At 39.8% G+C, this 25,868-nt stretch overlaps 1 protein-coding gene across 11 annotated transcripts in view; it reads left to right on the forward strand.

Annotated features, from left to right (window-relative positions):
* CDC42BPA (CDC42 binding protein kinase alpha) overlaps positions 1-25,868 on the forward strand; it is a 324,619-nt gene that overhangs the window by 120,964 nt on the left and 177,787 nt on the right. For all 11 annotated transcript variants that reach the window (XM_060245772.1, XM_060245688.1, XM_060245715.1 and 8 more), the window contains exon 6: positions 22,216-22,309. In XM_060245772.1, the coding sequence (XP_060101755.1) occupies positions 22,216-22,309 (94 nt within the window). The remainder of the gene's footprint in view (positions 1-22,215; positions 22,310-25,868) is intronic.

Here is a 25,868-nt window from a genome sequence, read left to right on the forward strand (position 1 = left end):
TGGTTTGAAAAATGCCAAGCAGTCTGCTTGAATCAAAATAATATTGGACACAGCTGTGTATGTTTGAAATGCAAAATGTTTCCACTCTCTCAGTGAAGCCTGCTACTGTACAGATGAATGGAAATGTAACATATTAAATAATATAAATAGTTGGGGTTCGGTACTCTGTTTCGATTCTTGATGAGAAAGTGAGTTTAATATTAAATTAGATCTGTGTTTCAGGTACTTATAAACAACTCATAATAGATATTGAGGGTTGGAAGCAGTGATTTCTGATATTTAATTTCATTGAAAACTTAATTTTAAAGTAAATACCTTGGCATGTTACAGTTCTGTGAGTTTGTAGATGAATGGTCTCATGCAACTTTTACTCAAGTAGCCCCTTAAAAACCCACAACATTTTTCAGGATATAGAAGAAGAGTTGGTTTTTATTCCCTGCTTTTCTCTAAGTTAAGGAGTCTCAAAGTGACTTATAATTGCCTTGGCTTTCTCTCCCCACAATAGGCACCTTGTGAGGTAGGTGGGGGTGAGAGAGTTCTGAGAGAACTGTGGCTGGCCCAAAGTCACCCAGGAGAGTTCATGTGGAGGAGTGGAGAATCAGATAGGGTTGCCAAGTCCTCCGCAGCCTCCAACAGGGGACTGTTTTCGTTTGCGTGGAGTGCGCACAGTGTGATGATGTCACTCACAAGTTACGTCATCACGATGTCATGCGCTGGCTGCTCTAGGAGCTCCCACGAAAACTCTATGGCTTCCCCGGATGCTGTAGCAGTTTGGTGGTTTCAAACAATTTATTAGTAACATATGGTAGCATAGTCAATTTACATCATTAATAACTACTTTTTCCCTCTATCCCGTATATTACTTTCTACCCACCCCTCCCCCCGTTACTTGACCCCCGCCGGTGTACTAAACTTAGAATATTAATATTAAAGGTACCCTTAATTATTAAGAACCAAAATTAATATCCTCCTCCCTCTTATACTTAATCATTATCAAAAATTGTCTAATGTCCTTTTATTTTCCACTCTTTTTCTACGTAACTTCTGAACTTTTTCCACTCCAACTTAAATACTTCCAAATCATAGTCTCTTAAAGTTCTTGTTAACTTGTCCATTTCACGCCATGTCATAACTTTTACAATCTAATCCCATTTCTCTGATATTTTTTCTTGCTTCCACAACTGCGCATACAATGTCCTAGCAACTGAGAGCAAGTACCAGATTAAAGTTCTACCTTCTTTTGGAAATTTTTCCATTTGTAATCCCAACAGAAAAGTCTCTGCAACTTTATTAAATTCGTATCCCAAGATCTTAGAAATCTCTTGTTGAATCATCTGCCAATAATTCTTCGCTCTTTCACAAGCCCACCACATATGGTAGAAAGAATCTTCATATTTTTTACATTTCCAACATCTGTCTGGCATCTTATTGTTCATCTTTGCCAACTTTTTAGGAGTCATATACCATCTGTACATCATCTTAAAACAATTCTCTTTAATACTCTGACATGTTGAGAGTTTCATAGAGTTCTTCCACAAATATTCCCATGTATCCATCTGTATTTCTTTATTTACATTAATTGCCCACTTAATCATTTGTGATTTCACTACTTCATCTTCCATAGACCATTTTAAGAGTAACTTATAAATTTTCGAAATTAATTTTTCATTATCTCCAAGCAGAACTTTTTCCATTTCTGTTTGTTCTCGTCTTATTCCTTCAGTTTTAAGATCACTTTCCAGCAAACTCTTTATTTGTTGCATTTGAAACCAATCATATTTATAGTTCAATTCCTCAGCAGTTTTCAATTCTGTTTTACCGCTTTGCATTTTTAATAGTTGATTGTATGACATCCATTTTTCCTCTCCTGTCTCAGCTGTTATTCTTATTACTTCTGCTGGCACTATCCATAGCGGTTTTCTCTCATCACCATATTTCATATACTTCATCCAGATATTAAGCAAATTATTTCTTATGTAATGGTAAGAGAAAAAACCATCCATCTTTTTCTTCCCATAGTACATATAAGGGTGCCAGCCGAATTTATTTCCATAACCTTCCAACGTTAAAAGCTTTTTATTCAATAGCGTCACCCAATCTTTTATCCACACTAAACAAACTGCTTCATGATATAGTCTTAGATCTGGTAATTGGAATCCTCCTCTTTCTTTAGCGTCTATTAAAACTTTCATTTTAATCCTTGGTTTCTTTCCAGCCCATACAAATTCTGAGATCTTCCTTTGCCATTTATTAAATTGTTTACTGTCTTTCACAATCGGAATAGTTTGGAATAAATATATTATTCTTGGCAAAATGTTCATCTTAATTGCAGTTATTCTTCCAAGCAATGACAAATTAAGTTTGTTCCACTTTATCATATCTTCATCCATTTTACACCATAACTTTTCATAGTTATTTTTGAACAAATCACTGTTTTTCATTGTTATTTCCACACCCAGATATTTTATTTCCACATTTTGTTAGCCTCTGCAATTCCTTTTGCTTATTTACTTGCATATTTTTACATAAAAGTTTGATTTTTCTTTATTAACATAAAATCCCGCCAATTCTCCAAAATTTTGTATTTTAGCTAACAACAAAGGTGTTACTTGTGTAGGATTTTCATTTATAAACATTATGTCATCTGCAAATGCAAATTTATAAGCAAATCCTTTAATTCTCATTCCTTCTATTGCTTCATCATCTTGTATTTGCATCAATAATATTTCAAGAGTCATTATAAACAGCAATGGCGAAAGCGGACAACCTTGTCTTGTACCTTTACTGATTATCATTTCTTCTGTTAGATCTGCATTTATACATAACCATGCACGTTGTTCAGTATATATTGCCTTTATCATTCTTATAAAGTTTTCCCCCAACTTTATTTTTCCATTACTGCAAACATAAAGTCCCAGTTCAGATTATCAAAAGCTTTCTCTGCATCCACAAAGAATAATGCAACTTCCTTCTCTGGATGTCTTTCATAATATTCTACAATATTTACAACTCTTCTAATATTGTCTCTTATTTGCCTTTTGGGGAGAAAACCCGCTTGGTCTTCCTTTATGAAATTTATTAAATATTGTTTAAGCCGTTCTGCCAGGATTCTTGTATAAATCTTATAATCATTATTTAATAATGAAATTGGTCTATAGTTCGTGACATCTCTATCTTCCTTTGGAATCAATGAAATTACAGCTTCTTTCCATGTATTAGGTATTTTCCCATTTAATCTTATCGTATTCATTAGTTTTTGAAGTTTCAGTACTAATTCTTCTTTTAAGCATTTTTAAAAAATTTGCCATATATCCATCTGGTCCAGGTGCCTTTCCGACTTTCATTGCATTAATCGCTGCTTCAATTTCTATTATTTCAATTGGATCATTCAAAACTTTCTCCATATATTCAGTAAAGGGTGCTATTTTAATCTTTTGCAAATACGCTTCAATCTCTTCTTTCTTTACTTTAACACCCTTAAATAATTTAGCATAATACTTAAAAAATTCTCTCTTTATTCCTTCTTGATCTACCAGCTCTTTTTCATCAGCCACAATTTTATTAATAATTTTACTTTCTCTCTTTTTCTTCAATTGCCAGGCCAAATACTTTCCAGGTTTATTTGCTCCTTCAAAAGATTTCTGTTGTAATTTTTTCAAATTCCATTCCATTTCCTTATTTAGCAAATGTGTTTGTAGTATTGTAATCTCCCTTATAATTTTCTTTTTTCCTGGCCTTTTTCTTAATTCACCTTCTTTTTTCTTAATTTCATTTTGAATGTCCAACATCTGTTTATCTTTCGCTCTCTTATCTTTGTTATTCAATGTTATTAATATGCCGGTTATTACTGCCTTGTAGGCATCCCATACCGTCTGAAATTCTATATCTTCTCTATCATTGAGTTGAAAGTAAGCTTTAGTTTCCTTTTCTAGAGATGTCACTATTTCTTTATTTTGTAGTAAATCTTCATTTAATCTCCATCTTCTCGACTTTTTAGACAATTTTGTAATCCACATTATTGGGTTGTGATCAGATCTTATTTTGGGTAAAAACTCTATCTTCTTTGTTATAAGTCCCAAATCTTTGGTACCCCCACACCATGTCAATTCTAGAAAAAGAATTATGTCTGGCTGAAAAAATGGTATAGTCCTGCACTTCAGGATTGAACTTTGTCCATATATCCTCCAAATTTTTTTGGTTAACCAACTCAAAAAAAGATTTTGGCAATTTCCCTTCTTTATCAATTTTTTTCTTCCCAGATCTATCTATTGTGTTCTGAATTGTTCCATTAAAATCCCCCATCAACGGAATTTGCTCATAAGTCACTTCATCCAAATGTTGCGTAATATTTTTAAAGAAAATGTCCTTTGCGCCATTTGGAGCATAAAGTCCCAACAATAAAGTTTTTTTAGCATTCAGTGTAATTTCCACCGCTATATATCTTCCATCTTTATCTTTAAAAACCAATTTCGGGTCTAAATCTTTTTTAATATAAAAAATTACTCCTCTCTTCTTCTGTTCAGCCAATGTATAAAATTCTAGTCCCAATTGCTTATTCCATAAAAATTTATAATCCTTTTATCTAATGTGCACTTCTTGTAAACAAACTATATTACAATTTTTTTTTTAATCCACTAAATGTTGCCCTTCTTTTTTGTGGTGAGTTTAGTCCATTTACATTCCAAGATATCAATTTGTAATCCATCATGGTGCAAATTCTTTATTTTCTCCATAAAATCTATGCAGTTCCGGTGTGCTTGTAATTGTAATCCTTTTCCCTTGAAGTTCAAAGCTCAAACCTTCAGGTATTATCCATCTGTACCTTATTCCATTGTCACGTAATTTTTCTGTCAATTTTTTGTATGCATTCCTGTCAGTTAACACTTGTCTTGGCAACTCTTTCATAATTCTTATTCTACTACCTCCAACTATCAATGTCTTTTCAAAATTTTTGTTTATGATCTTTCCCACCATTTCTTTTGTCATAAATCTTATCACCACGTCTCTTGGCAGATTATTCTTTTTTGCATAGAGTGAATTCACCCTATACATATAATCATACATGTTTCTATTCCCTTCAGAATCTTCCTCCAAAAATTCTGCAATTATTTTAATTATATAGTCTTTCAAATCAGATTCTTCATCCTCTGGTACACCTCTCTGTGTCTCCATCAACTTACAGTCATGTATTATCACCTTTTCTTGTAGTTTTAACAAGGTGGAATCATGTATTTTCACTCTCTCTTCCACTTCTTGTACTTTTTTTGTTATTACTACAGTCTCATAAGAACATAAGTGAAGCCATGTTAGATCAGGCCAATGGCCCATCCAGTCCAACACTCTGTGTCACACAGTGGCAAAAAAATTTATATATATATAATTATATATATACACACACACATACACACACACTGTGGCTAATAGCTCCATATTTTTATCTAACCTCCTCTTGAAGGTGGCTATGCTTGTGGCTGCCACCACCTCCTGTGGCAGTGAATTCCACATGCTAATCACCCTTTGGGTGAAGAAGTACTTCCTTTTATCCGTTTTAACCTCTCTGCTCAGCAATTTCATTGAATGCCCACGAGTTCTTGTATTGTGAGAAAGGGAGAAAAGTACTTCTTTCTCTACTTTCTCCATTCCATGCATTGTCTTGTAAACCTCTATCATGTCACCCCGCAGTCGACGTTTCTCCAAGCTAAAGAGTCCCAAGCGTTTCAACCTTTCTTCATAGGGAAAGTGTTCCAGCCCTTTAATCATTCTAGTTGCCCTTTTCTGGACTTTCTCCAATGCTATAATATTCTTTTTGAGGTGCCTCGACCAGAACCGCACACAGTACTCCAAATGAGACCGCACCATCGATTTATACAGGGGCATTATGATACTGGCTGATTTGTTTTCAATTCCCTTCCTAATAATTCCCAGCATGGCGTTGGCCTTTTTTATTGCAAACACACACTGTCTTGACATTTTCAGTGAGTTATCTACCACGACCCCAAGATCTCTCTCTTGGTCAGTCTCTGCCAGTTCACATCCCATCAACTTGTATTTGTAGCTGGGATTCTTGGCCCCAATGTGCATTACTTTGCACTTGGCCACATTGAACCGCATCTGCCACGTTGACGCCCACTCACCCAGCCTCAACAGATCCCTTTGGAGTTCCTCACAATGCTCTCTGGTTTTCACCACCCTGAACAATTCAGTGTCATCCGTAAACTTGGCCACTTCACTGCTCACTCCCAACTCTAAATCATTTATAAACAAGTTAAAGAGCATGGGACCCAGTACCGAGCCCTGCGGCACCCCACTGCTTACCGTCCTCCACTGCAAAGACTGCCCATTTATACTCACTCTCTGCTTCCTGTTACTCAGCCAGTTTTTGATCCACAAGAGGACCTGTCCTTTTACTCCATGACTCACAAGCTTTCTAAGGAGCCTTTGATGAGGAACTTTATCAGAAGCTTTCTGGAAGTCAAGGTAAACAACATCTATCGGGTCTCCTTTGTCCACATGTTTGTTCACCCCCTCAAAGAAATGTAACAGGTTAGTGAGGCAAGATCACAAGAAAGTCTCGTTTCTGAGATTCTCTATTCCTTTTTTTAATTCTTTTTTTGAGTCCTCAATAGCTTTTATTTCTTTTTTGGAGGCTGTTATCATTTCTTTCATTCCTTTCATTATCCTGGCCTCCATTACATCTAGCTGGGCTTGCATTTTCTCCATTGAAGCGAGACCTAGTACGTATTTGCTTCGGATCTGACATGTAAAAAAGATCAAACTTTTTTATCTCACCAATTTAAATTTGGACCATCATGTTTCATAAAGTGAAGCTTGCCCTTTCCAATGAACTCAATTTCGCCATCCTCTGAGCCTCCCAGGCTCAGATATTAATAATTAAATTTTTTATTTTCCCCAAAATGGCGGTCACGACTTTTGCTTCACTTTCAAAAATTTTCTTTTTTCCCCTTTATCCAATTCAAATCTTCTTCACCACTGTCCAATAGTCCTTATTTTAAAAATTGCCAACTCAGTTAACTCTGCCAATTTTTGTTGTCCCAGTCACTTTAAAAACATTTTTAAAACTTTATCCTCCCAGCAATGGCCGCTGATGTTTCTCTCTGGCATTATAATCCTAGAGTAGGATGTTTACTTCTCCTGCTTCCTTCTTCTTCCTCTGGTCCTTCCTGCTTTTCCTGCCACCAAGTCTCGTTTCACTGGTAGAGAAATCTCGCGATGTCTGACATACGTCCTGTGTTGACTGTGAGTGCTGCAGATCTATGATGATGGGGCTACTTCCTCAACCACAGATAGACTAAACAATAAATTCCTTTCTCCTTTTCGCACTGTCTCTTAAATTTACACAGTTAAAATTTAGCCCCTTTTCTTCTCCTCCTCTCAAGCTTCCATTATATCCAACTCCCACCTTTTAATTTCATTTTGTTTAGCTTTGAATAGTCCCAGAGTGAAGAGATAGCAATCGATACCTTTTTTTTGGTGGTTTATCCAAATCAACACCAGTCTTTTGTAGAATAGATGTTTAAAGTTGTAAAAGAAGATTCAGATCCTGTCGAACTTAAGTCAAATGAATGACTCTGGAAACTTCTACAGATGATGAATATGCAACTTCTCTCCGGAGATCCCTCAAAGCCTCAAAGGAGCCCCCTCCAGGACTCCCTTACAGCCAAGGTAAGTCTCCTCAAAGTATCTGTGCATATCTTGGACGATTCTCTAGCTGAGAAAAGTAGTCAGAAGGCATTAATTTGCCTTTTACTACCCCGAACAGAAGTGCCAGCCTGCCCCCGTTAAGGAAAGCAGCTCAGCTCGCCATTTTTCGAACCCAGAAGTCTCTGGACGCTGTAGCAGTTTGGGATTGCTAGAGCAACTGGAGAAACCATAGAGTTTTCATGGAAGCTCCTAGAGCGGCCAGCACTATGATGTCACTATGATGTCACTGCTAGAGACATCATCATGCCAGTGATGTTGGGGGAGGATTCCCCTGCTGGCCCAATGCTGGCCGGCAGGTTGGGAACCTCTGGGGGGGGGGACCCCCAGCACGGCTCGGGAACTTGGCAGCCCTAGAATCAGATCTGGTTCTCTGGATTAGAGTCTTCTACTCTTAACCACGACACCACACTGGCTCATGCTGCTATAAGTTTTTGTGAGTCAAAACTCACTTTGTCAAAAGCTTATACCCTGGAACTTGATCTTTTCTAGCTCCTGGAGTCAAATTTTGTTTTACTGCTACAGACTAACACAGCTACCCACATGAAAGTATCTTGATGCAAGTTGCCACCCAGGACATTTCACAACACGTCTGTGCATCATTGCAAACTAGAGATTCCCATTATCCAGGAGAGTGGGGAGGAAATTAAGATCTCATCTCAGCACATGCCCATTTTTACTAATGAGAAGCATCTGGCTGCCATAGTGGGGTCTTTTTGAAGCTTAGGAATTGCTTTAAATGTATTTTTATCTATTTCTGTATAACTAAACCTAAATTGTGTTGTTAGCCGCCCTGAGCCTGCTCCGGCGGGGAGGGCGGGATACAAATAAAATTTTGTTGTTGTTGTTGTTGTTAATTTTTTAAATAGCTTTGATGAAAATTTCGTAGTGAGGCCGATTTTTCTGAAAGTGCAGACCAAGACCCCATACTTAAAAATATGACCACAGTAAACTCTCTCTAAAAGCAGTAGTTTTTCTATTGATCATGTATATACTTACAAATTAAAGGAAATAGAAACTAAATCTAAGTAATGAGACTAACAGCTGCCTTGAGCAGATTTCTGGGAAGGTGACCACAAATAATCTAAACAAATACATATGTAAAATTTGCAAAATGATTTCATTATGTACTGTACTTTGAATTAGATTGAGAGCTTTATGGAATCAGTGACTTCTGGAAACAAAAACCAATTAATCAAAAACATGTTAACCCCCTGTGTTTTGGAATTCTCATTTGTAATTGTTGCAATTTGTCCTGTTTCACCTGAAGATTATTTATCTCATAGCTTTAAGATTATCTGGTTTTGAACTTTACAAATTGGATTCACCTAGTAACATTTTTGCTAATTTCCCTTGGTGGTTGTTAGTTCTTTAGATCCTAGCCTGTGGCCTTAGAATAGCTTGTAGCATTAATGAAAAATACCGTCTTCTTGTTATTGTGTCCTTTTTGTCAAATAGTAATGATTTTTCTATGACTAAATTCAGAATCATCATTTGGTGGTAGTGGGTTAATGTCTTTCTGTATTTTTCTACCTGATGGAAAATCTGAATTGAAGTTATAGAACCAAGCTGTTTTCAAAACTCTCATCCAATTCTGCATTGCAAATATAATTTACTGTGCTGTCTCTCATACTCATTAGTTACAATTGTGATCAATCCTGCTCTTTTAAGTGTCTTCTCAGATGATAGCATTCCTACTGTGTTGATCATTCTAGTTCCTCTTTTTTGAACACTTTAAGTCCTTTAGTATATTTTTAGCTAAAACTGCATAATGTATAATGTGGTCATACTGTCACCTCACCACTCCATCCTAATTTGTTCCTTTTACTGTAGCCATGTTTGTCCCTTTTGCTGTAGCCATCTTACCTAATAAAAACCAAGGTTTTTAAAAAGTCAATAGGATTGCCATGTATTCCACTGTTTATTATGTGTATTATTATGAGGGCAGGAAAGAGAAATTGTAACAGGTAATGAAGAGAAGGCTGAACTGCTCAATCCCTAGTTTTCCCCGTCTTCTCTTCTGAGGGAAACGGTGCTCAACATGGCAAAAACAGAACATATAATGAGGATATGAAATTCCAACCTAGGATCAGCATAGGGGTAGTACATAAACTCCTCATTTTTAAAAATGAAAGCAAGTCCTCAGGGCCAGATGAATTGCATCCATGGGTTCTAAAAGAGCTTGAGGATGTAATTTCTAAGCCTCTGGCCATTATTTTTGAGGATTCTTGGAGAACGGGAGAGGTGCTGGAAGATTGGAGGCGGGCAAATGTTGTCCCCCTCTTCAAGAAAGGGGAAAAGGAGGATCCGGGTGACTACCAACCCGTCAGCTTGACGTCTATACCTGGAAAAGTTTTAGAACAAATAATCAAACAGTTAGTCCTGGAACATTTAGAAAGAATGGCTGTGATTACTAAGAGCCAGCATGGGTTTCTCAAGAACAAGTCATGTCAGACTAACCTGATCACTTTTTCTGAAAAAGTGACTACCTTGCTGGATCAGGGGAATGCTGTAGACATGGTTCATCTTGATTTCAGTAAAGCTTTTGATAAGGTTCCACAAACTATCCTTGTTGACAAGTTGGTAAAATGTGGTTTGGATCCTGTTACTGTTAGGAGGATCTGTAACTGGTTGACAGATCACACTCAAAGAGTTCTTGTGAATGGTTCTTCATCCTCTTGGAGAGGAGTGACAAGTGGAGTGCCTCAAGGATCTGTCGTGAGACCTATTTTGTTCAATATCTTTATCAATGATTTTGATGCAGGAATAGAGGGAATGCTTATTAAATTTGCTGATTATACTAAATTGGGAGGGGTTGCAAACACAGAAGAAGACAGAAACAGGATACAAGATGACCCTGACAGGCTGGGAAACAGGGCTAAAACCAATAAAATGAATTTTAACAGGGATAAATGTAAAGTTCTGCATATAGGTAGGAAAAATCCAATGCATGGTTATAGGATGGGGGAGACTTGTCTTAGCAGTAGTATGTGTGAAAAGGATCTAGGGATCTTAGTGGATCATACGCTGAACATGAGTCAACAGTGTGATGTGGTGGCTAAAAAGGCAAATGCAGTTTTGGGCTGTATCAACAAAAGTATAGTGTCCAAATCACGTGAAGTGATGGTATCACTTTACTCTGCTCTGGTAAGACTTCACCCGGAGTATTGTGTTCAGTTTTGGGCACCACATTTTAAGAAGGATATAGACAATCTGGAACTGGTCCAGAGGAGGGTGATGAAGATGTTTGAGGGGTCTAGAGATGAAGTCCTATGAAGAAAGGTTGAAGGAGTTGGGAATATTTAGCCTGGAGAGGAGGCAGTTGAGAGGCGCTATGATCACCATCTTCAAGTACTTGAAGGGCTGTCACATATAGAGAATGGTGTGGAATTGTTTTCTGTGGCCCCAGAAGGTAGGACCAGAACCAATGGATTGAAATTAAATCAAAAGAGTTTCCGGCTCAACATTAGGAAGAACTTCCTGACCGTTAGAGCGATTCCTCAGTGGAACAGGCTTCCTTGAGAGGTGGTGGGCTCTCCTTCCTTGGAAGTTTTTAAACAGAAGCTAGATGGCCATCTGACAACAATGAAAATCCTGTGAATTTAGGGGGAGGTATTTGTGAGTTTCCTGCATTGTGCAGGGGGTTGGACTAGATGACCCTGGAGGTCTCTTCTAACTCTATGTTTCTATGATTATAGCATTGTTTTCTGCCTTTGTCATTCCATTTTTGCTCTGCTTATGGCAAATCTTGTCTGATACTTCTTTTTGTGATCTCAGTCCTATTGCATTGACTTGAGTCTCAGCAAAGAAATGTGCCTATAAATAAAAATAAATAAGTTCTTAACTAAACTGTACTATGTAGCTCCCAACTTAGACATAGATTGCAAGTAGGCATGTCAGCCTGCAGATGAATTCCATAAAGTTGTATTATAACGTTTATTAGGACCAAAGTATCTTGGAAGTGTACATCCCAAAACTTTATGCAAACTTTGTACTTCCCCAGAACTCATGTTTTTTTTCTTTTGGACATCCAGCTTGACAAACAACGACATCAGACACTCTTCTCCTTAGCTCTCTTTGTGCTTATTGGATCCTAGCTGTTGGGTTAAACTTTCCCTCTCCTATGGCTGGATGCTCAAGGAAAGGTGATGAAGGGAAATATTGTTGCCTTGAACACACAAAAACATTCATTAGATCTGTCATAGACAGAAGTATTCCAACTCTTCTGCTCACACACTGTGGCAACTGAGAATCAAAATGTGTCTGGACAGTGAGTCTGGGCCATAACAAGTTTAACCTTGGATGATGACAATTTTTTGCTGGAGTAGATGATCCAAGGGAACCAGGTCCTTATGTAAAAGATGAATCCATGCTGTACCAAACAACCACAGTAGGCCCTGTGCTTCTTTGTGGTCCCTGATTGTTGTCTGTTTCCTTCCTCTTGCACTTTCTCTTTTTTATTTTCTGGTAAATATCAAATTACAGTGGCATTAAGTAATTCAGTGGCATTAAGTAATTTATTCCTGCATTTTCTGAAGTGGTAGATTATAGGTTTATTTCTTGGAAGAAAGGTGTATGTGTGTAATAGAGAATCATGGTAGTGTTATAACTTGATTCTTTGAAATGGGCATTCCTATTCTGAAAAGAGCCAGAGAAAGAAAGTAGATGTAAACTCTGTATTAAACCTACTTTTGAGCCTCTCTTGAGCCTTAGATAGTCAGCCTTGATCCACAAGTATAGCAGTTGCCTTCTATGACTCTTGTCTAACTTTGGCCATGCTTCACACCATGTGGGATGACCTGGCTTCCTAAGGCAAAGGGTAGTAGTAGCCATATCCTGTCTGAATTGGCCTAAAACCAATATATAAGGCTCTGGGAAGGAGATGGGGTGTGCAATAGTTCTGAGCACTTTGTCCACTAAGAAGACGGAAATGTTTTGTATCAAGAGAAAAGATTTTGATTCTGCAAATGGGGAAGTGTTGCAGCCAGAATTGAGCAGTACATATTACACTCCTAAAGTTTGAAATCAGCTGGACAAACCCTGCTTTATTTATTTATTTATTTATTTATTTATTTGGGATTTATATCCCGCCCTTCCCACGAATGGCTCAGGGTGGCTTCCAACAATTAATCAAACTTAAAAGTAAACAATTTCAAATGTAAAACAATTAAATAATTTAAGCAGTTAAAACATTAAAACAGAGTAATTCAGTTTCCTGTGAACAGATGGCTGGCCAGTTTCCTCAGGTTGTTATCCTAGCTAAATGTAGGCTAGGTATAGGCTAGCCGGAAGAGGGTCGTCTTACAGGCCCTGCAGAACTGCGCTAAGTCCCGCAGGGCCCTCACCTCTTCCGGCAGCTGATTCCACCATACGGGGGCCATAACGGAGAAAGCCCTTTCCCTGGTGGCTTTCAGGCGGGCTTCTTTTGGCCCGGGGATAGTGAGGAGATTTTGTGTTCCTGACCTCAGTGCTCTCTGGGGAACATGTGGGGAGAGACGGTCCTTCAGGTAGGCAGGTCCCAGGCCATATAGGGCTTTAAAGGTAATAACCAGCACCTTGTACCGGACTCGGTATATCACTGGAAGCCAGTGCAGAGTCCGAAGACCCGGCTGAATGTGTTCCCACTTTGGGAGACCCAATAACAGCCGGGCCGCGGCATTCTGCACCAGCTGCAGTTTCCGGGTCCGAGACAAGGGCAGCCCCATGTAGAGGGCGTTGCAGTAGTCCAACCTTGAGGTGACCGTAGCATGGATCACTGTTGCTAGGTCGTCGCGCTCCAGAAAGGGGGCCAGCTGCCTTGCCCGTCTAAGATGAAAAAATGCGGACTTGGCAGCGGCTGCTATCTGAGCCTCCATCTTTAAAGAAGGCTCCAATAGCACCCCCAAGCTCCTGACCCTGTCCGCCGCCATAAGCGGCGCACCATCAAAAGCCGGCAGGGGGATCCCCCTCCCCGGGCCGCGGCGGCCCAAGCAAAGGACCTCTGTCTTCGTAGGATTTAACTTCAGCCCACTCAGCCCACTCAGTCTTAGCTACCATCTTTAGCAGAGGCACTTCAATACATAAAGCTGCCTTATACTGAATCAGACCCCTTGTCTATCAAGGCTACTACTGTCTACTCAGAATGAGAGTGGCTCTCTAGGGTCCTGGTAGAGGTGTTTCATGTCACTTATTGCCTGATTCTAGGGATTGACTGTGGGATGTTTTCCATGCCAAGCAGACCTACCACTGAGCCACAGCATCTCTCTAGAGCTTTCTCAGTAGTGACTCCAGAACTTGGGCATCCCCAAGTCTATTTATTTTGGTTCACTTATGTGTGAGATAATTCCATATGGTCAGTTCTGTAGACTGTTGCTTATTTTATGCCCTGTCTTTCACAAATGATTTTGTAAGCTTGATAGTGTGTCATTTTAAAAAAATGCTTTTGTTCACTCTTGGAATTCTGATAAAAGTGGTATAAATATTGTACATAAATTTGGAAAAATAATAGATAATAGAAAACAATAGACAACAGAAAAAAGATAAATAATCTAAAAACTCTGTGGTGTATATTGTAAATGTACAATGTCTGTGCATTGGCACATACTTTTTACTGTACAATTCTGGATTATTGATAAGGAATTATGTTGTAATCATAAATAATCTATTCAATGCTGTATATTCTTACCAGCTAACGTGTTTGAAACCCAGTGTTAAAAACTCGTCCCTTTCTTTCCTCCTTTTCTGTTTTTTATATTAAACCAGTGTGTTTTTAAAGGGACCATTTTGTAAGTGCAGTGAAACATGACAAGGTTTGCATTCCTTGGCCAAAATTTGAAGTGTGTGTGTTTTTGTGAATAAACATCAGTAACTGAGCACACCCAAGGCATACATTTGTTGGCTGGAAAATGTATCTCCCCTTGTGTGTTATTTCTTGCTTTATTAGCATTTAAATTTCATAAAGGAACTAAAGCCAGGTTCCTTAAAGCAGATCCATTAGTAATTTTAGAAAGAAGTCTGGAGAGGAGAACTAGTTTTAGGAGAAATTATTAAAAATACCAATTTGCTTGTATATCTTTTACATAGAACCATAGAAGACTAGCTGCTAACTTGATTACACATCCTGTTCTGGCGGCAGTAAATGCTTGTATTCATGTTGGGTTTGGCTGTAATTATTAAGACATGGCTTAAGTTGCCAGAATAGAGCACTTATTGTTTTTGATATAGCATTTTAATGAAAAGGGCAAAATACCTGGAATGTTTTGTCTCTTACTGATGCTGATAAGTATTTATACATCAAGGCATTAATATTTTAATGATTTGAGCTAGTGTGATAAAGTAGATAAAGTATTACCCTAGGATCTGGGAGACCCAGGTTCAAATCTCCACTCTGCCATGGACACTTGCTTGGGTGACGTTTGGACCATTCACTCTGGCCTAACCTACCTGCCAGTGTTGTTGTGAGGATAAAATGGAGGCAGGGAGGGCCAAAATGATCTTAAAGGGTTGTTGTCGTGATCACAAAATGAGGAGGGGAGAATATTATAAACCACTTTGAGTCCCCATTCAATAGAAGAATGAGGTAAAAATGAAGTAAATTATTTTGTAAATATTATAAGAAAGCACATGAAACAAGTAGTTTATGGAAAATCTTTTTCTTCTGTTATTTAAGGCACTTGTAGTCTATATTTATAGGTATGGCTTTTTTTCTTGGGGAAAGTAGTGGAATGGAGTTCTGGAACCTCTTAGTGGAAACAAAATTTTCAAAAATGTTAAAAAGTTCATGAAGGGGACCTGTGTGTTCTTCATTTCCCTCTTGAGAGTTCCAGCACCTCTTTTTGCAGAAAAAAAGCCCTGCTTGTAGACATAGATAGTATCAATAATGCAAGTTTACAGCTTGTGCAACCAATCATGGCCACCCTCATCCAGCATATTGTGACTTTTTTGTTTGCTATGTGAAGTCCCCAGCAAACATGATTTCTTCAATCAAACTGGAAACTAAAGTTTGCATGTTAACTTTGATATTTTTCTGTTCTCATTTCCACATTCTGCCTACAAAGCCACACATGTATCTCAGTGATTGTAGCTAAGTTAGTAAGGATCTCCTCCTATGCCTTTTTTTGTTCTGAACCACAATGCCAAAGAAAGTTTTCTGTAGCACCACCACTTTCAGCAGTCACCCATCAAATAAATTCCAGAGGCAGCTAACAGCATATAAATCTTACAAAAACATTATAATAACCATAAAACAATAAACATCAGAACATTTAAAATATATCATTATAAAATATAAAATGAAAAGCTCAAAAATTGGGTATTAAACAACTTAAGAACAGGCATAGGTATTATAAAGCAGAATCTTTACTGAGCAGTGAATTTCCAGCAAACACAGTGCCAGGCTGTACAGAATGCACTGCTAATCTGATATGCCACAAGAGAAGAGGCTGTTTGGCCATGCACTTCATTTCAGAAGGTGGTGCATACAAAGAGGGGTTGCTCAACCTAATCTCAACTGGGAAGCTTGGCTTGTATATAGGAGTAGAACAAAATCAGCTGTATGCAAAACTGTGAACAGAAGAGTAAAACAAAATATTTATTTATTTAATTTATATCCCGCCCTCCCCACCAAGGCGGTCTCAGGGCGGCTCACAACATAAAATTCAACAATCGGCTTAATAAATAGTAAAATACATTAAATAATTTACAAAAATTAAAACAGTAACACAGAGAAACAGTCAATCAGTTTGGTGCTATTCTTACATCCTTCCTTCACAGTTTTTAAATCCCAATCAGGTAAATGCCAGCCCGAAGAGGACCGTCTTACAGGCCTTGTGGAACTGCCCTAGGTTCCACAAGGCCCTCACCACTTCCGGTAGCTGGTTCCACCATCCAGGAGCTGTAATTGAAAAGGCCCTATCCCTGGTTGTCTTCAGGCGGGCCTCCTTCAGCCCGGGGATTGTTAGCAGATTTTGAGAACCAGATCTAAGCTCTCTCTGGGGAACATATGGGGAGAGACGGTCCCTAAGGTAGGTAGGTCCTAGGCCATATAGGGCTTTAAAGGTAAGAACCAGCACCTTGCACCAAACTCGGTATATTATCATCATAATAATCATATAGATTAAACAATGTAATGTATTAAGAAAGTCTATACAGTAGAAACTATATAACAGTAATGTAGTCATGGATGAATCCAATATAGGAAATAGATGGCAAATGCAAAGAGCACAAATGCCACTGGAAATTAAATGACATTAGCACCAAATTGTTTAAATTGTTGAATTGTTGAACTGATGAATTGCTTAAATGTTTTATTAATGTTTGATTGAATTGAACTGTTTTACTGTAATGTATTGCTTTTATTGTTGTGAGCCACCCTGAGCCTGCTTTGGCGGGGAGGGCGGGATATAAATCCAATAAATCAAATCAAATATGTCCTCCAATGTAGCTAAGGCCGAAGTCCACAGGAATAATATCCCCAAGAAAAGATCATATGACGCTACCAAGGAGGGCTGCTAATGAAATCCTTATCAGCTGGACAGGCAATTGATATAAAGCCTGCTTCGAGTAGAACTCATTGTCAAGAGCTGATGGAGCTTCTCAAGTCTTGAACAGGATTTCTAGTTAAGGAGAAATGGATTAGCAATGGGACTCAGCTGCCTCTCACAATTACAGCATGTATTCTAGTCAGTTCAGTTGGGCATGATGATTTCATTAGGAGCCCTCCTTGGGAGCTTTGTATGAACTTTTATTGGAGAGATTACTCCTGTGGAGGAGGAGGAGGAGGAGGAGGAGGAGGAAGAAGAAGAAGAAGAAGAAGAAAAAGAAGATGATGATGATGATGATGATGATGATGATGATGATGATGATGATGATGATATTGGATTTATATCCCGCCCTCCACTCCAAAGAGTCTCAGAGCGGCTCACAATCTCCTTTACCTTCCTCCCCCACAACAGACAACCTGTGAGGTGGGTGGGGCTGAGAGGGCTTTCACAGCAGCTGCCCTTTCAAGGACAACCTCTGCCAGAGCTATGGCTGACCCAAGGCCATGCCAGCAGGTGCAAGTGGAGGAGTGGGGAATCAAACCCGGTTCTCCCAGATAAGAGTCCGCACACTTAACCACTACACCAAACTTTGGACTTAGCTACTGTGAGGGACTGTCAGGGTCAGCTTGGGGGAAGTGACCACTGATTTTTTTCAGTCACTTTTACCCAGTACCTCAGGCACACAAACTAAAATCCTATCAGAAAATAACAAAGCACTATACATTTTCAAATTCAAAACCAAAACAACAAAAGGCAAGGGAGGGAGTGAAATAATAGTAATTATAGTAATAGAAATGCTTTGGGTCGAAATAGAGGGCCCAAAAGGAAATTTAACTATGGGAGTTTATCGCCCACCAAATCAAAAGATAGAGGACAATTATAATATGATGGAAGGACTAAAGATAGTGGCTAAACGTAAAAACTGTGTCATAATAGGTGATTTTAACTTCCCACAGATTTATTGGGTCAATATTTTTATTTATTTATTTATTTAGGATTTATATCCTGCCCTTCCCACAAGGTGGCTCAGGGCGGCTTACAACAGGGAGTCAAACATAAAATTAATAACATTTAGATGTATAAATATTTAAAACATTTAAAACCTTAAAACATTAAGCATCATAACAGAATATATAACAAAAGTCTGGAAAGCTACGTTAAGTTTCTCGTCAGTCAGGTGTAAGCTAGCCGGAAGAGGGTTGTCTTGCAGGCCCTGCGGAATTGAACAAGGTCCCGCAGGGCCCTCACCTCCTCCGGCAGCTGATTCCACCATGTAGGGGCCATAACAGAGAAAGCCCTATCCCTGGTGGATTTAAGGCGGGCTTCTTTTGGCCCGGAGATAGCGAGAAGGTTTGGGGTTCCTGATCTCAGTACACTCTGGGGAACGTGTGGGGAGAGACGGTCCCTCAGGTAGGCAGGTCCCAGGCCATATAGGGCTTTAAAGGTAATAACCAGCACCTTGTACCGAACTCGGTATATTACTGGGAGCCAGTGCAGAGACCGAAGACCCGGTCGTATGTGCCCCCATCTTGGGAGGCCCAGTAATAGCCGGGCCGCGGCATTCTGCACCAGCTGCAATTTCCGAGTTCGACACAAGGGCAGCCCCATGTAGAGGGCATTACAGTAGTCCAACCTCGAGGTGACCGTAGCATGGATCACTGTTGCTAGGTCGTCGCAATCCAGGAAGGGAGCCAACTGCCTTGCCCGCCTAAGATGAAAAAAAGCCGACTTTGCAGTGGCTGCTATCTGAGCCTCCATTTTTAAGCAAGGCTCCAATAGTACCCCCAGGCTCTTGACCCTGTCCGCCGCCGTAAGCGGCGCACCGTCAAAAACTGGCAGGGGAATTCCCCCCCCCCCGGTCCCCGACGACCCAGACAAAGGACCTCTGTCTTCGCAGGATTTAGCTTCAGTCCACTCAGTCTGAGCCACTCAGCCACGGCCTGCAATGCCCGATCCAAATTTTCTGAGGCGCAGACCGGTTGGTCGTCCATAAGCAGATAGAGCTGGGTGTCATCAGAATACAATATGTATTCTGGTTGAGAGAAAGATTGAGTTTCTAGACGCTCTCAATGACTGTGCTATGAAGCAGATGGTAACAGAACCTACCAGAGGTGGGGCGATCCTGGATTTGGTCCTAAGTAATGCCCAAGACTTGGTGAGAGATGTAAAAGTGATCAAACCGCTTGGGAGCAGTGACTATAACATTATTGATTTCACCATTTGTATAAACAGGGAGTTTCCCCAAAAGACCAGCACAACCACGTTTAACTTTAAAAGAGGTAAATTCTCTGAGATGAGGACGCATGTGAAGAGGAAACGGAAAGGAAAAGTAAATACAGTCAAAACCCTAGGGGAAGCTTGGAGGCTATTTAAAACTACAATCCTAGAAGCTCAGATAAAATATATACCACAAGTTAGCAAAGGCACAAACAGGTATAAGAGAAGGCCTGCATGGTTAACAAACAAAGTAATGGAAGCTGTAAAAGGTAAGAAGGACTCCTTTAAGCTGTGGAAAGCTAGTCCAAGTGAGATTAATAAAAGGGAACACAGGCTGTGGCAAATCAAGTGCAAGACTGTGATCAGGCAGGCAAAAGGGGACTATGAGGAGCATATTGCAAAAAACTTAAAGACCAACAATAAAAATTTCTTCAAATATATTAGATGCAGGAAACCATCCAGGGAGGCAGTGGCGCCCTTGGATGACCAAGGGGTAAAAGGATTACTGAAGGAAGATAGGGAAATGGCTGAGAAGTTGAATGCATTTTTTGCCTCCGTCTTCACTATGGAAGATGAGAAGTGTTTGCCCGCTCCAGAACCACTTATTTTGGAAGGAGTGTGAAAAGACCTGAGTCAGATTGAGGTGACAAGAGAGGAGGTCCTACAACTGATTGATATAAACAAATCAGTTAGCAGGCAGAAGTTCAACTAATCAAACAGTCTCTAATCCCGAGAGATTTTAACAGGCTGAAGTAATATCAAACATAAAATTGGCAGAAGATATGCAAAACTAACAAGCAGGTACTAAACAGGCAGACAGTGCTTCCTTAGCACTAGGAACACTCTATGCAGAGAAGGATTATTAAATAAAAAAGGTCACACTGTCTTTCACACTGAGGACTATCTGACTTGTGCCAGAATTTTCCCCACACAGATGTTCTGACTAGCATACAGGCACACCCCAGAACTTATAGTGATACCTCAGGACTCATACCCATGAGTGCTATCTCACAAGCCCTTCAATCCTGTGTGTCTCAGTCCCATCCAGCTAGTGTTCCTATCTGTCTCCTGGGATTTCTTCTCAGCCACAAGGATTTAGCCTATCTCCCAGTGTGGTTGTTTGTTCTTAAATTAAACTAGGACTCTGCCCTGAAATGCTGACAGATCTCCTCAGCAGAGTCTTCAGTTCTCCTCTGCTACCACTCGGAGTGTTTCCTCACAGAAAGAGCCTGACTTTGCCCCTTCTTCCAAATAACTCTCTCACCAGCAGAAACCCTAAAATCAGTTCTGTCTTACAAGGGACTCAGCCCACAGGCTGTTCCCAGCTCCTTCCCAGTTGCTTGTCACAACTGAACTCCTTCAATACTGGAACTGAACTAAACTGTGAGGTGATTTCCCCCCACACAAGCCTTCTTGCAGATTGATATATTTGGTATCCATGGCTGTGACTCAGCCAACCAGCGCAAGCTGTTCCCTGCTTGCTCAGGCTAACTGCTTGAGTCCATTACAGCTACACTGGAGGACATCCTTAAATTTGTACTTTTCGCATTTGCCTTCTGTTATATATGTTGGATTTGTCTGTGACCACATTACTGTTACATAGTTTCCACTTTGTAGACTTCCTTAATACATTACTTTGTTTATCATTATAATTATTATTTTTAGCCTTCTGTTTACAATTTTGTATACAGTTGGTTTTGTTCTTCTGTTACACTGTGACCCCCCCTGTTCTGTTTTGTACAATTGTATAGGAGTACGCCACTCTTTAAGTAATCTGGTCCTAGGTTGTTCAGGACTTTCAAGCTTATAATAACCAGGTCAACTGCCAGTGCAACTCTTTCAAGTTTATAATAACAACTTTCAAGCAACTCTTCATTTATTTACTTTATTTAAACCATACCTTCTTCCCAATAGAGACCTAAAATGGCTCACATAATTCTCTCCTCCATTTTATCCTCACAACAACCTTGTGAGGGTAGGTTAAGCTGACAATGTGTGATTGGTGCTAGGTCACCTAGTGCAAGCTTCCTTATCAGAGTGGGTATTTGAACCTGAGGCTTCCAGATCCAAGTCGGACATGCTGACTACTTCGCCATACTGGCTTTATTACTGGTGAGTCATGCTCCCTATAACTAGTGTTAGGCAGCACTTTTGCCACTGTACTAATTACACTTTCTGAATCTCCTTCAAGTGCAGCATATGCCAAATTTTGTTATCTGGAGTCTCTGGACCCTCCAAAAAAAAGATAAGGGAGAAAGTAAGGGTCTGCAGTGGGAGTATCAATGGAAATTCCTGCCTCCTTGTAAGAAGGCTTAAGATCCCTTAAATCTTTGGAATGTCTGTTTGGATGCATGTTTATATGATTAAGATTTATTTGGCTGGATTTCAGTCCTGCTTTTGAGGAGGGGCTGTGGCTCAGTGGTAGTACATTTGCTTGGCAGGCAGAAGGTCCCACATTAAATCCCTGACATCTCTATTTAAAAGGATCAGGTATTAGGTGATATGAAAGACCTCTGCCTGAGACTCTGGAGAGCCGCTGCCAGTCTGAGTAGACAGTACTGACCCTGATAGACCAAGGGTGTGATTCAGTATAAGGCAGTTTAATGTGTCTCAATGATGTTTAATTTTAAAGATATGCATATCAGTCTGGGATATACCAAAAACAAATTACAAACAATTAAAATGTAAAATGTTTTACTATATGTATCGGAATGTATTAAGAATTAATGTGGAATGACCCAAATGATTTCATTTACAGGGACATCAAGCCAGACAACATCCTAATGGATATGAATGGACATATTCGGTTAGCAGATTTTGGTTCATGTCTAAAACTGATGGAAGATGGAACGGTAAATTAGAAAGCAGCTAGTGTATATTTCTCCTACCATTCATTTCTGGTCCATGTTTGCCACTCTAAATGGTGATGTTAATAAATATTCCTTCCTGTAAAATGACCATTTTAGTACTTGCACTGATAATGTTGGGGTGGTTGTAAATAGGTGAGCAGTTCTATTTGCAAGTGAGGGATTTCATAACCTACCCAATCATCCAGATTTTGGCAGTATTACTGATCTTGGCTTCCATATTTAGCAATGAATGCACAGGTGTTAAAAAGGATCATATGATATTGATTATTGAGCTATGCAGAGCTCTCTGCTTCGTAACTTGGCTGTTTCATGAATTCTCTGCCTGTTATTCATGTTTGAAAATTAACAATATTAAAAATAAAATCCACTGCATAAATACCTGGAGACAAGCATTGTTGATAACTTTAAAATGCTTGGTTAAAATAACTTATGGTGTAGTTGTTCAGATTACTGAAAACTGTTAATAATTGGGAAAATTACATTATTTTGATTAACAAGTCAATTAAGCAATGAAGATGTCAGCCAAAACTTAGCCTTTTAAATACTTTTCCCTCTGTGACAGAGAGGAGGCTGCCCTGTCCCTGAAGGGGAAAGCAGCCACTTGGCTGAGCCTATGGAGTGCTGCTTCAGCATCCAATCACCATTCAGAAGGAGGCTGGAATGTTGGAGGGGAAGCACAGCAAGAGAGGTAGTGGAGTTTGCCTCAGTGAGAGTGCAGTGAGAGTCTGTGTCTGCCTCAGTAAAACATCAGACAGTTTGAAGGGTAGCTGTACCTGGTATTGTGGCAGAGTGGCTTAGCTCAACCTCTGTGAGAGAATAAAGTACTTGATCATTAGGCCTGTCTGTAGTAGTGTGCAGACCTTGTAACATTTAGTCTAACTCCTGGGAAACAGCAGGCTGTGCTTAAGAGAGAAGATCCAACCTAGCAGCTAGTCGGTAAAACCCTATTTGTACCTGAAAAGCATTAAAGAGAATTCAAACCACACCCTGAAGCCCTGACTAGCTTAAATTTATGTGCCTCAGCCAGGTTTCTCCTCTGACTATCCGGAGGCCTGTGCTGCTGATCTGTTCCTTGAAACGAACCTGTAAGTAAATAAATCTTCTGTTATTTATATACAGTTTTTGTCTCAGTAATCTCCCTGTTCTAACTTGCTCACCAAAAAACTTAATTCATGGCAATGAACCCAAATTCTATACCCTTGCTACACACCTGATAACTAAGGAGAAGGTTACTAGTTTAAAACAAACCTAGTTTTCACAAAATTGTAGGCGGTTGTGTGGGTCCCCTCTGTTAGTAGAAAAAACCTGTCATACCCTCTTTTTCTGGACTATAGAAAAATCAAAGACATTGAAAATTTAAATCCTTATCCAAAGTCTGCAATTCCACAAATTTCTAAGAATACATAATATATACTGAGATGTGTCACATTTCTTGGTATCACACCACAGAAAATTTGAGTCTCCAGTTGCAGAGCCTGGATGCTTTTAGTAAAGAATGAGTAAAATACAAATGACTGAGTAGAGATCTGAATGGAGGAGAGGGTCTATGAACTGCTGGAACAAAGGGTTTGGATCCTTTTTACTGCCAATGTAGAGCATGGATCTTTACTGCTGGCAGAAGTAGAATACAGTGATTTCACCCTTCTCCTGTTCTCCCCTGCCATGTATGGCTATTAATCCAGGCAAGTCCTATGACCCCTGGAATGTAGTTTCTGGAGGCTAGAAGCAGCCTGGGGTGGGGGTGGGGGTTGGCATTGCAAAGATCTGTATTACTTTTGCTGGTAACTGAGATAAAACTCTTGGAGACTGGGGGAGACAGTTGACACATGGCAGAGAAAAAGATCACACTCTTCATCCAGTGTGGTTTAATTAATCCACTCACTAAAGCCAGACCCAAAGGGAAGCCTGAAGGATTAATATGCCCATGATAATGCCACTTTACACAAAAACTACAGGAGGCATTTGATGTTCCTGTGATGGAAGCAGCCTCAGAGCTGGTATGTCACTGAAAACCAATGAGATGTATTACTTGGAGTGTCAGAGTAGGGTATGACAGACCCAGATTCAAATTACCACTCTGTAAACTTGCTGGATGACTTTGGGTCAGTCACACTGTCTCAGCCAAATGTACCTTATAGGCTTGTGAGATCCTCAAATAGGTTTGTGAGGATATGTGGGCTCGTGAGGAGGGGAGAATAGTGTTGTAATCTCTTTGAGGTCCTCATTTGGGAGAAAAAATTGAATATAAATATTTTTTGTTGTTGTTCTGTCGCACAGTCGAATCTGACTCTTTGCTACCCCATGGACAAAGTCACGCCAGGCCCTCCTGTCTTCCACCATCCTCTGAAGTCTGCTTAAATTCGTGTTAGTTACATCAGTACTGCTGTCCAGTCATCTCATTTTTTGCCGACCCCCTCTTCTTTTGCCTTCTGTCTTTCCCAGCATCAGGGTCTTCTCCAGGGAGTGCTCCCTTCTCATTTGGTGGCCAAAGTATCTGAGCTTCAGCTTCAGCATCTGACCTTCCAGTGAACAGTCTGGGTTGATTTCCTTTAGGACTGACTGATTTAATCTTCTTGCAGTCCAAGGGACTCTCAAGATTCTTCTCCAGCACCACAGCTCAAAAGCATCTATTCTTCTGCGCTGGGCCTTCCTTATGGTCCAGCTCTCACAGCCATACATTACTACTGGAAATATCATCGCTTTGACTATACAGACTTTTGTTGGCAGGGTGATGTCTCTACTTTTTATTATACTGCCCAGGTTCGCTATAGCTGTCCTCCCAAGGAGCAAATGTCTTTTAATTTCATGGCTACAGTCACCATCTGCAGTGATCTTGGATCCCAGAAATGTGGAGTCTGTCACTACTTCTATGTCTTCCCCTTCTATTTGCCAAGGTGTGATGGGGCCGGATGCCATGATCTTAGTTTTTTTGATGTTGAGTTTCAAGCCTACTTTTGTGCTCTCCTCTTTCACCCTCAACAAGAGGTTAGGTCCTCTTCGCTTTCTGCCATTAGTGTGGTATAATCTACATATCTGAGGTTGTTGATGTTTTTCCCAGCAATCTTAATTCTGGCTTGTGCTTCATCCAGGCCAGCATTCCACATGATGTACACTGCATATAAATTAAATAAGCAGGGTGACAATATACATCATGAGCTACTCATCGCAAAATTCAGGCTTAAACTCAAGAAAACTGGAGAAGCCATTAGGCCATTCAGGTTTGACCTTGATCACATCCCTTATGAATATACAGTGGAGGTGAAGAATAGGTTTAAGGAACTAGAGTTGATAGACAGAGTGCCTGAAGAACTATGGACGGAAGTTCATGACATTGTACAGAAGGCAGCAATCAGCGCCATCCCAAAGAAAAAGAAATGCAAGAAAGCTGTCTGATGAGGCTTTGCAAATAGCTGAGGAAAGAAGGAAAGCGAAAGGCAAAGGTGAAAAGGAAAGATTCACCCAACTGAATGCGGATTTCCAGAGAACAGCAAGGAGAGATAAGGAGGCCTTCCTGAAGGAACAATGCAAAGCAATAGAGGAA

This window comes from Heteronotia binoei, chromosome 1, assembly GCF_032191835.1.
Source record: "Heteronotia binoei isolate CCM8104 ecotype False Entrance Well chromosome 1, APGP_CSIRO_Hbin_v1, whole genome shotgun sequence".
In the NCBI taxonomy this organism is placed as follows: Eukaryota; Metazoa; Chordata; class Lepidosauria; order Squamata; family Gekkonidae; genus Heteronotia; species Heteronotia binoei.